Source organism: Leucoraja erinacea, chromosome 5, assembly GCF_028641065.1.
Source record: "Leucoraja erinacea ecotype New England chromosome 5, Leri_hhj_1, whole genome shotgun sequence".
Lineage (NCBI taxonomy): Eukaryota > Metazoa > Chordata > Chondrichthyes > Rajiformes > Rajidae > Leucoraja > Leucoraja erinaceus.
Window position 1 is genome coordinate 55,274,606 of NC_073381.1, and position 15,447 is coordinate 55,290,052.

Below are 15,447 nucleotides of genomic sequence, written 5' to 3' on the forward strand. Positions count from 1 at the left end.
TTTTAATAATTTATATTGGGCTTTAAATTGCATTCTAGTTCCATGCCCATATGTGGTGCATGGCCAACAATTTTCACCAATTGGTTTCAAATGGGAAAGTCAGTGAAACATTATCTCCTTAACAAAATCCTTACCTGATGAATGCAGAATCCCTTTTTTTCATTACTCATTTAATTAAATTTTATAGTGTAAACGCAGAAGTGAGATATTAATAGAAGCAGCATAGGGTGAAGTGTGAAGGACGAGGATGGCAAATTCAGGGTGTAATTTCTGACTTTTCCAGTGTCTTCTTTTCCAGTTGCCATTACTACATAGGTAAGAGTGATCTTGCGCAGACCAAATAGAACAGATCTTTCAGTCATTAATTCCAGTTTAATTGGTTGTTTTTTGAAGCAGTTGTACAAATAAAGAGATGAACGCACCATGTTTTCCTTATTCTGCATGCAAGTTGTAGCTGTCTGTTCTGTCCCTTGTCGGGTGAGAACTGTATGCTCTCCCACCCTGTGCCTGCCACTTCCTGTCCTCTATGCCCTTATATATACGCCACTCTGTGCATCTAATGGCCACCCCCAAGCGTCCAAAATAATATGGCAAGATATATCTAGACAAAATAATATAATATGCCAACAGCAGCTAGCCTAAACATAAATGGCACCTACACAGGGAGTCCCTGTCGATGGGAGATGTTGAGGCTCTGGTAAGGAAAGAAAAAGAGGCATGTCATATTTAGGCAGTCTGGATCAAGGGAATCCCCTGGCATGAATGTGAAATATAGTACACTTAAGAAAGCAAACGTAGGACAGGAATGGGGTTACTGATTTTGGATGATCAGCCATGATCATATTGAATGGCAGTGCTGGCTCGAAGGACCGAATGGGCCTACTCCAACACCTATTTTCTATGTCTCGACCCGAAACATCACCCACTCCTTCTCTCCAGAGATGGTGCCTGTCCCGCTGGTTACTCCAGATTTTGTGTCCATCTTCGATTTAAATCGGCATCTACAGTTCCTTCCAACACACAAACGTCGATGTATTTTGTAAAAGGTTAACATTTCCAGTGCTGATGCTGTAATTACACTCAGTCAGGGTGTGGGTCACAATGTTCATGTCTGACACCAGACTTGTGAAACACATATTCTTTTATAAGCTCTGCCACAGAAATAGATTTTTTTCGCAGACATAGAAAATAGGTGCAGGAGGAGGCCATTCGGCCCTTTGAGCCAGCACCGCCATTCATTGCGATCATGGCTGATCGTCCCCTATCAATAACCCGTGCCTGCCTTTTCCCCATATCCCTTGATTCCACTAGCCCCTAGAGCTCTATCTAATTCTCTCTTAAATGCATCCAGTGACTTGGCCTGCACTGTCCTCTGTGGCAGGGAATTCCACAAATTCACAACTCTCTGGGTGAAAAAGTTTTTCTCACCTCAGTCTTAAATGGCTTCCCCTTTATTCTAAGACTGTGCCCCCTGGTTCTGGCCTCGCCCAACATTGGGAATTTTTTTCCTGCATCTAGCTTGTCCAGTCCTTTTATAATTTTATATGTTTCTATAAGATCCCCCCTCATCCTTCTAAACTCAAGTGAATACAAGCCTAGTCTTTTCAATCTTACCTCATATGACAGTCCCGCCATCTTGGGATCAATCTCGTGAACCTACGCTGCACGGCCTCAATCACAAGGATGTCCTTCCTCAAATTAGGAGACCAAAACTGTACACAATACTCCAGATGTGGTCTCACCAGCGTCCTATAAAACTGCAGAAGAACCTCTTTACTCCTATACTAAAATCCTCTTGTTATGAAGACCAACATTCCATTAGCTTTCTTCACTGCCTGCTGTACCTGTAAGCCAACTTTCAGTGACTGGTGTACGGAGACGCACAGGTCTCGCTGCACCTTCCCATACCTAACCCCATTGAGATAATGATCTGCCCCCTTGTTTCTGCCGCCTGGATAACCTCACATTTATCTATATTATACTGGATCTGCCACGCATCTGCCCACTCACTCAACCTGTCCAGGTCACCCTGCAACCTTCTAACATCCTCTTCACAGTTCACATTGCCACCCAGCTTTGTGTCATCTGCAAACTTGCTAGTGTTGCTCCTAATTCCCTCTTCCAAATCATTAATATATATGGTAAACAGTTGCGGCCCCAACACTGAGCCTTGCGGCACTCCACTTGCCACTGCCTGCCATTCTGAAAAGGACCCATTCACTCTTACTCTTTGCTTCCTGTCTGCCAACCAATTTTCTATCCATGTCAACACCCTACCCCCAATAACATGTGCTCTAATTTTAGTCACCAGTCTCCCGTGCAGTACCTTATCAAAAGGCTTTCTGAAAATCTAGATACACTACATCCACTGGCACCTCTTCATCCATTTTACTTGTCACATCCTCAAAAAATTCCAGGTTAGTCAAGCATGATTTCTCTTTCATAAATCCATTTCGACTTGGACTAATCATTTTACTGCTATCCAAATGCCCCATTATTACCTCTTTAATAATTGACTCCAGCATCTTTCCCACCACCGAAGTCAGGCTAACTGGTCTATAATTCCCCGTTTTCTCTCTCACTACTTTCTTGAAAATTGGGATAACATTAACTATCCTCCAATTCACAGGTACTGATCCTGAATCTATTGAACATTGGAAAATGATCACCAATGCGTCCGATATTTCTAGAGCCACCTCCCTGAGGACCCTGGGATGCAGACCATCAGGCCCAGGAGATTTATCATCCTTCAGTCCCATTAGCCTACCCAATACTATTTCTCGCCTAATGAAAATTGCTTTCAGTTCCTCTGCCCCCTTAGATCCTCTGTCCTCCAGTACATCTGGGAGATTGTTTGTGTCTTCCTTAGTGAAGACAGATCCGAAGTACCCGTTCAACTCTTCTGCCATTTCCTTGTTACCCATAATAATTGTCTCTTGGGAGTTCCAGGCCCATCAACATTCAAAGTGAAGAAGGAGCATTCTCAATCATCTTGAGAATCTCAAGACTATACATCGAGAACATACAGAGAATTAGTGTAATGCCTCACAATCCATCCCATCAGGACCATCCTGCCCAATCTATGGAAAAGTCTACAGTTCCCACATTGGCCTCATCAGCCAACTCTGAACCCACAAATCTGGAGAGGAAGCATTTCATTTCGAGGTCTGCTGGAAAAAAAAATCTTTAGTGGATCTTTAATTTGTTAAAGTCTCTGCAGAAAGAGAAATGGTACTTGCAGTAATGCTGTTGGTAGTCCACACCTCACTAGTCACCCTATTCATTGTTGATATTCAAAGTGGTGCTTCTGGAGGGTAATGACTGCCTATCTGCCTTTCATTAGCTTTACTTGGTTGCCAGTGCGATGACTGTGGATTGTTTGAGAGCAATGATGAACCCACGCATGTTGTGAATAACAATTTGTGGCTAGATCTCCTGTGCTCTTTCCACCCGCCATTGGTTGTTTATGGCATTGTTTTTTTGTTGTATACTAACCTTTAGATGCCCATTGTGCAATGTTTTTTCCATTGAGGCTCAATGGAGTTTTGAAACCAAGAACATGTTACAATTAAGTTACTTTAGTTCAGTATTCAGCATGGTCCTTCTTAAATTGGTCCCCATTTTTCCTGACCTTAGACTATTCTCCCTTCTTAAACATTCTGTCCTAATACTTCCGCAGACTTCAGTAACCTCTCCTGCACTCTCCTTCCCTTTAACTTCATGCATACATTTTCAATTTGTTGCCCCCACCCCTCCACCACTATTTAGTTTAAAGCCCTAAAAACAGCTCCAGTTATGTGTTTCCAAGGACCTTGGTCTCAGCATGGTTCAAGTGGAGTCTGTCCCATCGGATCAGCTCCTTCCTCAATACGGATGCCAATGTCCCATGAATTCAAACCCTCTTCTTCCACACCAATCTTTGAGCCACGCATTCAACTTTTTAATCTTCTCGACCCTGTATGAATTTGCACATGGCTCAGATAGCAATCCAGCGATTATTATCTTTTTGGTTCTTTTTTTCAATTTTGGATCTCGCTGCTTAAATTCCCACAGCAGAACCACTTTCCATGTTCTACATACGTCATTGGTTCCTACATGAACCAAGCCAACTGGGCCTTACCCTTTCCACTCCAAACTCCTCTGCAGGTCCTATGAGATGTCCCGGACCCAGGCACCTGGCAGGCAACACAGCTTTTCGGACTTTCAATCCTCATGACAGAGAATCCTGTCTATTTTGCTAACTATACTACCCCAATGACAACTATGCGTCTCCCCTCTCCCCTCTTGAATGTCTCCCAGATGCACTGTGCCATGGTTAAGTTGCTCATCTTTCCTGCAGCCACCACACTTATCTGCACTAGAAGCAAGAATCTCAGACCTGCGTGACAAGCTCAAGTGCTGAGGCGCCTCTAACACTGCCTTTACCTCTATCCTTCTGCCTGCCTATTATTTCTTAAAATGTTGTATTGACAATAGACAATAGATGCAGGAGTAGGCCATTTGGCCCTTCGAGCCAGCACTGCCATTTAATGTGATCATGGCTGATCATCCCCAATTAGTACCCCGTTCCTGCCTTTTCCCCATTTTCCCTGACTTCGCTATTTTTAAGAGCCCTATCTAGCTCTCTCTTGAAAGCATCCAGAGAACCTATCTCCACCACCCTCTGAGACAGGGAATTCCACAGACTCGCCACTCTCTGTGAGAAAAAGTGTTTCCTCGTCTCCGTTCTAAATGGCTTACTCCTTATTCTTAAACTGTGGCCCCTGGTTCTGGACTCGCCCAACATCGGGAACATGTTTCCTGCCTCTAGTGTTTCCAAGCCCTTAACAATCTTATATGTTTCAATGAGATAACCTCTCATCCTTCTAAACTCCAGAGTGCACAAGCCTAGCTGCTCCATTCTCTCAGCATATGACAGTCCCGCCATCCCGGGAATTAACCTTGTAAACCTACGCTGCACTCCCTCAATAGCAAGAATGTCCTTCCTCAAATTAGGGGACCAAAACTGCACACAATACTCCAGGCGTGGGTCTCACTAGGGCTCTGTACAACTGCAGAAGGACATCTTTGCTCCTATATTTGATTCCTCTTGTTATAAAGGCCAAAATGCTATCCGCTTTCTGCACTGCCTGCTGTACCTGCATGCTTACTTTCCTAGACTGATGTACAAGGAGTCCCAAATCCCGTTGTACTTCCAATGCTTTTATCACAATCCTTCACTATCTTCACATTAGAGGGCACAACTTTAAGGTGAGAGTGGCAAAGTTTAAAGGTGACTAGACCAAGTGCAGACCCCTCGGGTCTGTTTCCCCAACGGCGTTTGCGGGGGGGGGGCTGTGGCATCACTCACATTAACCACCCCCCCAAACACACAGGTGGGGGGGAGAGAGGAGAGTGAGAAGAGGGGAGGACGGGAGGAGGGGGAGACGGGACAGATTTGGGAGGGAAAGGAGAGCGGGGTAGGGGTTGAGAGAGAGGGATGGGGAAAGTGATGTGGGGGAGGGGGAGGATGGGAAGAGTGATATGGGGGGGGGGGGAAGAGGGGGGGGTGGGGGGGAGGGAAAGAGTGGAGGGGGGAGAAGGGGGGAAGAGTGGAGGGGGGGGAAGGGGGGAGAGAAGTGAAAGAGGGGGTGGGGGAGGGAGGGAGGTGGAGAGGGGTAGGGGGGGAGTGATGGAAGAGGGACGTAGGGGGAAGGGGGGGGGGGAGGAGAGAGAGGGGAGAGAGAGAGGGGCGGGGCAGGGAGATGGAGAGGGGTGGGGTAAGGGGGAGTGGTGGAAGAGGTACAGAAGGGGAAGGGGGTGGGGGGGAGCGAGGGATGGCGTGGGAGGAGGGGGAGAAGGGTGAGGGGGGAGGAGGAGAGAGGGGGGGGGGAGAGATGTGGGGGGTAGGGGAGAGGAGGAAGAGTGTGGAGGGGAAGGGTGGGGAGAGAGGGAATGGGGGGGGGGGGAAGAAAGTGATGGGGAGGAGAGGGAGAGCAGAGGAGTGGGGGAGGCGAGAGGGATGGGGAGGGGGGAGGAGAGAGAGATGGGATAGAGGGGGGGGGAGGGGAGAGGGAATGTGGGAGGGAGAGGGGGGGCTGGGGTGAAGAGAGGTATGGGGAGGGGAGAGAAATGTGGGGTGGGGAGGGGGAAGGTGGGGAGAGGGAGGTAGGGGAGGGAAGAGTGTGGAGGGAGGGGGAAGAGGGGGAAAGAGTGGGGAGGAATAGTGGAAGTGGGTAGGGGAAGGGGTGGGAGGAGGGAGGGAGGAAGAGTGGGAGGGTCAGAGGGGTAGGGGAAGGGTGGGGTGAGGGAGAGGTGGAAGAGTGGGGAGGGAGGGAGGGGGAGTGGGCGGGGGAGAGTGAAGGGGGGTGGGGAGAGAGGGCCATTGGGAGCTGAGGAGAGGGAAACATAGAAACATAAGATTCTATAAGATCCCCCCTCAATCTTGTAAATTCTAGCCAAGTACAAACCGAGTCTATCCAGTCTTTCTTCATATGAAAGTCCTGACATCCCAGGAATCAGTCTGGTTAACCTTCTCTGTACTCTATGGCAAGAATGTCTTTGGGCATTGGGCATTGTGATATCACACGATGGAACGTTCACCTGGGGCTGGTGCAAAGGCATATGTAAATGGATCCATTCCGATTGGACATCTGTGAGCATTGGGCATTTTGACATCACACGATGGAACGCATCAAAAGGCAGAAAGGCAGCCGTATGGACAGCGGATGGCAGGCGGCAGCCATACAGTTTTAAGTATAGACTAGACCAAGTGAGTTTTGTTTAATTTAGTTTGGAGATCCAGCGCGGAAGCAGGCCCTTTGACCTACTGAATCCGCTCCGACCAGCGATCCCCGCACACCAACGCTATCCTACACACACTGGAGATAATTTACAATTATACCAAGTCCATTAACCTACAAACCTGTGCGTCTTTGGCGTGTGGGAGGAAACCCACACAGGTCACAGGGAGAACGTACAAACTCCATACAGACAACAGCCGTGTCAGGATCTAACACGGGCTTCTGGCGCTGTAACGCAGCAACTCTACAGCTGTGCCACCATGCTGAGTTAAGACTGAATAAAATCTAGACTCAAATGACATTCTCTCCCCATTTAAACACAGAAGAATGATAGTTGACTATCATTGCGACTAACTGTCTGGAACCAAAATTGGTAATATATTAAGACAAATTAGTGTAATTATTGTGTAGGAAGGAACTGCAGGTGCTGGTTTACACCGAAGATACACACAAATGCTGGAGTAGCTCAGCGGGAAAGGTAAAATCTCTGGAGAGAAGGACGTTTCGAGTCAAAATCCTCTTCAGCCAATTATTAACCATTCAAGTGACTGCTTGAACAAAATAAGTCATGAACCATTATCCAGATGTGATAGCTCATTTCGATGACATCAATTGTTTTGGATTCCAGTTGAGGTCTGTGCTGAATGAGGCAAATTAAAACAACATTTTTGGGATGGCATTATAGTAAGAGCATTTACTGGAGCATTCTACAGCCTATGAAGATCCACTAAATTTTTGCCAATGTTGTAACTTGATCAAGCTCCTGTGAGCAGCAAATTAAAAATGACCAGATATTTTGTCTTTGTGATGTTGATCGGGACATTATGGTTAGCTATCCTGCTATGCTTCAAAATGTTGCAATTAAGTACATATTAGACAAGGCACAGGCCACTGATAAAATAGCACCACTGACAAGCTAGCATTTCCTCGGTACGGCAGAAAAATGTCATGCTGAATTTTTGTTCTCTCTGTGATGACTGTGAAGTTGACTGTTTTGTAAAGTATTTGAAAGAATTGTTTTATATGGTTGATCCATGCAGCATACTGATGTAAACACGTAATGTTATCCAATAATTTTCACTAATAATAATTACTTTAATAGAGTCTTGTAAGTATATGAAGTGCTTTATTACAAAGGGTAATTGAGACTGAGATAAAACCAATTACAACAGAAATAAATAACTTGCAGAAGATATGGGGAAAGGGCAACCGAAGAAGTATTTCATTTAATCACTTGTAAGAGCACGGTATTGACTGAGTTGCTTCCTTCTTCACAGTTTTTTTTCCCTAATTTAAAAAAATGGAAGCTTAAATGGCAATATTTAACAAACATCATAGACATTAACGGAGAATACATTTTTTCATAGAGGCTGGTAAAATGGTTGAACTAATTGAGAAATTAGTTGCATAAAAGGTTACAGAAGAAGCCACAGTTGAATTTGGTTGAGGTGAGGGAAACTTTAAAAACCGGATATACTTTCATAAATTCAAAACAACCTTAAATTGATTACTACTGTACGTATAAAATCTGGAATAATGACGGATTACATTTATGTTATTTGGGCAACAAATCATGACAATTAACACACGAGATGAAAGAAACAGGTGAAATTTGCATTCTTAAAGAGATTTCAGGAAATGTTGTTTAGGTTTCTTTCCTTCTTTATTCATAAGCACATATTGCAATAAATAACATGAACTACATCAAAACATACAAGAGTATCATTTCAGCTGAACACTAGAATGATGAAGTAACATTTTTGTTTCTGACCCACTCCAGAAATCTTTACGGAAACCTTTAATGAAAGTCATGGTTATATAATCATACGAATTGGGAATGGTACAAAATAAATGTCCACAAAAATAAATTGGAAGGTAAATGATAAAACTAGATTTAAATATTAGAAACAAATAAACATAAAATATTAAAAGGCCTACAAATACTTATTTATAGATACAAAGGAAACATGGAAGAAAATGAAAAAGGAAACAAGTTTCAATTTGCTGAAAAATTATCTGAAATAATTCAATGAATTTGTATAAACAAAGTATTAGCACACTAATCATGTTAGGCCAAACTGATAGTTGTTAAATGAATTGTTCATTGTGGATTGAAAGCAAGCATTCTGGGATGACCTCGTTTACAGTCTGACATAGCTGATATCTGATGAAGGAGCAAGAATTATGATCTATTTTACTTCACAACCCTGGTGAGGAGGAAATGCACCATGCAATATGCTCATTTTTGCAGTTCAATTACTCCTCTTTATTGTATGTGTGCGCTCGTGTGTGTGTGTGTGTGTGTGTGTGTGTCTGTGTATTTCTGAGTGCGTCTTTCTGTATCTGCATCTATGTGTGTGCTGAATATGTGTTTGTGATTTGGAGAGGGGTATAGAGAAGGTCTATGTGTTTTGCACAGAATTAATATCACACTATATTTTGCTTAAGCTAGTGTCCATAAATTTAGAGGTGATAGCTTAGGCTTTTGATGTAACTGTATATAATGGAAGAGTGAAAAATGAAAAAAAAACAAAACAAATTCACCACTAAGCAGTATAATTCAGCAATAGCTTCCAGAATAAGAACCATCCACTTCTTTCAATGTTTATCATCTCACTATATAAAAAAACAGTTGGAGATAATGGAGGCAATTGGTCCATCTAGATTAATACATGTCGGAACTCTGGTTTGCCTCTTTTCAGCAACTTCAATTCTTCAGGCAATGTTTCCATTATACATAATTGACAAGTTCAATTAGCATCTCAAAATCACTGTTCTCATTTTTAGTAAAACAAAAAAATAAAAACATACTTGTTAGTGTTAAGTAGTTTTACTCGACAATAATGCATAATTATTAAACATGGGTGAATCTCATTTGTCATGACTCTCAAAAAACATTTTCAACTGCATATCTTTTTTTCCTCCACAGTTCACCATTTGAATATGAAAAATGCTTTATATATATAAGCATGAAATGGCACTTTGCAATATTAGTAATAAACGATTCATTGGTTGATATAAAATGTTACTATTGACATTGAAAAGATTTTCATTTAAAGCAGCATCCCAATGAATTTCACATTAAAATAGTAAAGATCCATATCATACAAAGTGTTTTCAACTTGGAGATAAATATCTGCAACCAGTTATCTTGGATTTTTTCAAAACATTGATTTTTTTTTCCTTTAACTATTACTTTCATATTTGTGATTTTTTTTCAATTATTTAAAATTTTCATTTAAAAGACAATGCCAATAAGGAAAAGCAGAAATGGACAAACAAAGCAATATTGATCTGTTGGTAAGTACATCTGTTCTACTTGACTTTTATCAAGTCCTTGCTAAGGAATGCTTAACAAATAGTTAGATTGGGGTGATATTAACTAGTTAATCAAAATGTTTCCAAAAGTACATGCAACAAACTAGTAAATAAATAGTATTTCCCCAAAATATATACTGCAATGCTACATATAGAAAAATATTCCACGTCATAAACATGTACTCTGAGGACTCATTAAAGGAAATATATTTTTTATTTGAAATACAGGTGCTTTTAAGCAGTTTAGTGGCATCTGTTGACAACAATGACACTTGCTATGATGTGTGCACTGTTTCTTACAGAGGTCATAAACAGAAACTTAAAAACAATACTTTAAAAGAAAAGTAACAGTTGGTTCTCTGGGCTTCAAATGACATTTATTACATTCCTCTATATTACAAGGCAGCAATCTGTTAATAATTAAAAGAAAAGAAAGGATCCTGTTGTCATTTTATACAGAAACCAGTACATGCACATTTGCATATGACATTTGATGAGGAATCTGGCGCAGAAGCTAAAGGTACCTCTAAAATGTAATCGTTTTTCTCAGCATAATTCACTGTTTTTTTTTAACCCTTAAAGGGCTAGTCATGATATTTGTTGTGCTAATCATCTGGAGTTTTAATTTATTTGGCAGGGCAGAGGTTAATTATGCATAATATTGTATAAACGTAGGTATATCTACACTTTCAGCTTCGACTGTAGTCCTTGAAATGATTAGCAATGTCCACGAAGATCAGGTATATGGATTAGACGTAGGAGTCCAGCGCTGGATCCATTATGGAGTGCATCTCTATAGGTTAGCTTGTTAATACATAGCAGCATCAGAAATCGCAGCAACCAGGTGAGGTTTTATTGAACAGTGCTCACGGTTGTGGGGATCTGTTTCTTACTCTGTCCTCTCCTTTTTTTGTTTTCAGGTCTTTCTTTCCTTACTCGTCCTCCTTTGTTTTCTTTGCCTCTTCTGCTACCTTTGCCTTGTTTGTCTTGTGTCATTTCCCTCCCTGGTTTCTTTGGTTCTTTACTCTTATTTCCTAAAGTAAAAGTGCATGGATTAGAACCAATAATCCAACTTAAAGTTAGAACACATTAAAAGAGAAAATAAACATTTTGAACTTTACAGACCACGAAGAAACAACACTATCATGAATTTTATGAATATTCTGAAGAAAGGATATACAAAGCATGGAAAATCAGAATACCAATTTAGTCTTAAACTTTATAAGAAAGCAAAGTAATCATGGGGGCACATGTTTGTGCCACAACTCTGTGCTGCCATTCAGATAGTATGGCTGATCTTTTGCCTCAATTCTATCTTCCCACACTATCTCCAGCTCTTTTTATTTCATTTATATCAAAAAGCCCATCAATTCACCAGCATGAATGCTCACGACATATCTGATGATTCACAATCCTTTGTGAAGAAAGTCGCATTCACCTCACTGCTGGCCAAGGACTACCTGAAATTGGAGAGGTCAATGCTCATACCGCTGGGGTGTAAACTACCCAAGCGAAATATGAGGTGCTGCTCCTCCAATTTGCGGTGGACTCACTCTGGCCATGGAGGAGGCCCAGGACAGAAAGGTCGGATTCAGAATGGGAGGGGAGTTGAAGTGCAGATCCACCGGGAGATCAGGTTGGTTAATGCAAATTGTGCAGAGGTGTTGGGCGAAGCGATCGCCAAGCCTGCGCTTAATCTCACCGATGTAGAGCAGTTGACACCTAGAGCAGCGGATGCAATAGATGAGGTTGGAGGAAGTGCAGATGAACCTCTGCCTCACCTGGAAAGATTGCTTGGGTCCTCGGATGGAGTCGAGGAGGGAGGTAAAGCGACAAATCCCACCGCAAATTGGAGGCGCAGTACCTCATATTTTGCTTGGGTAGTTTTCACCCCAGCGGTATGAACATTGACCCCCAATTTCAGGTAGTCCTTGGTTTCTCCCTCCTTCTCCTCCCCTTCCCAGTTCCCCCACAGCCTACTTTCTCCGCCTCTTCCTTTCTTCTTTCTGCCCCCATCCCCACATCAGTCTGAGGAAGGGTCTCGACCTGAAACGTCACCTGTTCCTTCGCTCCACAGATGCTGCCTCACCCACTGAGTTTCTCCAACATTTCTGTCTAGCCAATGAACATGATCACCAAATTGTCTAAGAACAATTACAAAGTGCCTTAACAAGTAAACAATTTAGCATTATTTCCAAAATCTCAAGTAAGTAACATATCACATTTGCCCTGCTCTGCAGTTTTTATTATTTATAGTCCTATGGTGGCTGGATCAAGAGTTGCAACAGAAGTGCTTTTAGGTCAGAATGTGAATGCCCCCATGCTTCCTGTTACTATGAGATGCGCAAGCAGGAATAAAGAATAATAAAATGTTCCCTATTACTATTGGGGGGAAAAAAAAGCTTTTAAATCTTATTTGTGTTGTGAAACAATTGTTTGCAAATGTAAGTCATGCCAAGTACAAGTTAACAGCTGTCAGAGAATTTTGGAGAAAATAAATCATTGATAACCCATATCCCACTGTAAAGGAACCCAAATACCTTGATCATTACTTGACAACGCATGAAACTCAGACATAGCTAGTTATTGTTTGACATTTTTGTATAATGATAATATTACATTTCACAGCTGCACTACAGAAAAAAGGGAAAAAGTGCCAAACACAATGAATGCCGCATCCTGAAGCCCTCGGGTGCATTTTGACATTTCTTAGTCATTAATGATAAAAAAGGACCCTGAGATCATTGCACTTCTGACTTTTAAGCATACTGCAAACTATTTGGAAGAGTCAAGATAACGGGGAAGGATTTTTGTCATAGCCGATATGTCTTTGTCCTCCGTTCAAATCTTATCAGCTGAGGAATTACTGTTTCCCTTCCCTTTCCCCTTTCTTCTTTTCCATTTCAATTCTGTCTACTTGAACTATTTCTTCATACAATTCTTGTGAAAGAGCTTCAAACTACTGCAGTGTTTCAAACTACTTAGTCATTGAGTCATGGAAACAGGCCTTTTGGCTCAACTCGTCCATTGCGGTCGGCCAAGTAGCTTAACTGTGCTAGTCCCTCTTGCCTGTGCCTAGCCTATATATCTCTGTACCTGTCCAAGTATCTAAATTTTGTAATTGTACCTGTCTCTGTTCATTCATTCGGCATGTACACACGCCACCTCCCTGTGTGAAAAGTTGCCCCTCAGATCACTTTCAAGTCTTTCCCCTCATCTTATACTTATGTCCTCTAGTTTTTGACTCCGCAATTCTGGGGAAAAGACTGTGGCTATTCGCCTTATCTGTTCATTTTAGTCAAGAATGTAGCTCTCGGGACTTTTTTAAGTAGTTATGGATATAAAGTTCAGAAAGGTTCATGTAAGCACCAAAACCACAACTGATTGAAGTATGCTGTTTCTACAAAGAAAGTGTATTTGAGTTTGGAGACAGATCACCCACCCAACCCACCTCCCACTGTCTTCCCTCCACTCCCAATGTTCTTCCCACCACATATGTTTTTTGTTACTCTTCATGAGGATCTGCTTCTTAAGTATGAGGCTGCTGCATCACAGAGAGCAAACTGATATTATAGAACAAGATATGACATCAGAGAGGCACATGAGACCACAGATGAGAGAATCTGTTGCATGAAAAAGGAGAACTGCTGAAGGAACTCAATGGATTAAACAGCATCTGTGGTGGAAAATGGATAGTTGACATTGTGCGTTGAGATAGTTGATATGACCCCTTTTATGCCATGAAATCAGAGTTGAGGACTGTATCTGATTCAATCTTTAATGTGGAACAAAGAAATAGGAGTAAGCCATTCAGTCCTTTAACATTATTCTGGTATTCAATTACAGATTTTTTTCTTTATAAAAAAAACTCAAACAATCTCAGACTCAATTTTTTATTAGATTCCTAGTCATAACAATTTAAACCAACAGGGAATTTCTGACCTTTATAAGTTTAGTTTTGAATCCAGTTACTTTAGAATTGGCCGCGGCGTTTCTGGGAGTGGAGAAAACCAGTCAAAGATTTTGCTCAACAACACGTCCAAATTGTCTTTTCAGCCTGGTCACTTGGTGGCATTTACTGGAAGAGTGTCGGCAGATATTTGCTTTCTCCCCATTTTTCTCCATTGACTCTTTTGGAAGCCGCCCCCCCTTGCAACCGCGCGTTGCAGGAACAGACCCAATGGGTCTGCACTTGGTCTAGTATCTATTAATTCTACAATATTGTGTTTACTATTCTCACTCATTTAAATATTATTTTCATCATCTGCCTTGTCTTCATTCTCTCACCTCATCTCGTCTTTTCTATGATCCTTGTGGTAATTTTCTACCAAATCCTCTCTCCAATCAGTTTTAATTTTTTCACTCCCCTCGCTTTTCCTGTCCTTATCTATTTCACGTTCTGCAATGCTTGACCTCATCTCCTTCATCCCAATTTCAATTCACCTCTAGTTTCCCTCCTTCCTTTACACATCCAGACATGAGCCAACATCAACTGCCCTTGATACACCAGGGCATCATTTCACGAAGCGTGGCATCAAAAAATCCTCGTAAGCAATAATTTTCAGGGTTGGAGAAAGGCGGGTGAAATTCTCTGAAACTGGAGACAACTATCACACCAAATTACGGCTGTGGTTGATGGATGCCAACTAACTTGGCCACGGATATTGCAGCAAGAATTTTGCAAGTCATGATTCCAACTACCTTCATCAATGTTCTTCCCATCATCACATGAATAGAAAACTAATGGTGGCATAGTTGAGGTCCATTAATAACTCCTCAGATAATCAGATAGCAAAATTTGAACATTACCCAACCAGAAAATAGCAAGTGGCATTCAAATAAGCTTTAACCTTTTTTTGTTAATCAATTGCCCCACCATTTCCTAGTTCACCACCTTCAATATCTTGCCGATTGCTAATGACTATAAACTCATCTGGAACGGCCATTATCAATAGTGCCACTACTTGTGTTGGTCAGTAGTATGTGGCTTATTTCCAAAATTTCCAATGTCTCCTTTCCATCATCCCTGTGAGACAGTAAATGCATTTCGTTGTCTCTGTACTGTACACTGACAATGACAATTAAAATTGAATCTGAATCAGTACAAGAATGTAATGAACACTCAACAACTTTCTGAAAGGATGCACTGGAAGAATAGTGAACAAGTTCAACACCAGCTCATTAAAGTAATATGCTTGATAGGCAAAGTGTCCACCACCTAATCACTGACTTGTTCATCCATCAGTGAACTGGTTACAGTGTGTGAAATCTTCAGGTACACTGCATACATGAGGTGAGAGAGGTACACTGAGGTTTCTTCAGCAGCCTTTAGAAAGCAGCACCCATT

At 41.9% G+C, this 15,447-nt stretch overlaps 1 protein-coding gene across 1 annotated transcript in view; it reads right to left on the bottom strand.

Moving 5' to 3' along the window:
• Window positions 1-7,878: 7,878 nt before the first annotated feature.
• The window catches only part of rspo3 (R-spondin 3), a 74,879-nt gene continuing 67,310 nt past the window's right edge, over window positions 7,879-15,447 (bottom strand). Inside the window, exon 5 of the mRNA XM_055635652.1 lies at window positions 7,879-11,134. Within this exon, the coding sequence (XP_055491627.1) occupies window positions 10,953-11,134 (182 nt within the window). The 3' untranslated portion in view covers window positions 7,879-10,952. The remainder of the gene's footprint in view (window positions 11,135-15,447) is intronic.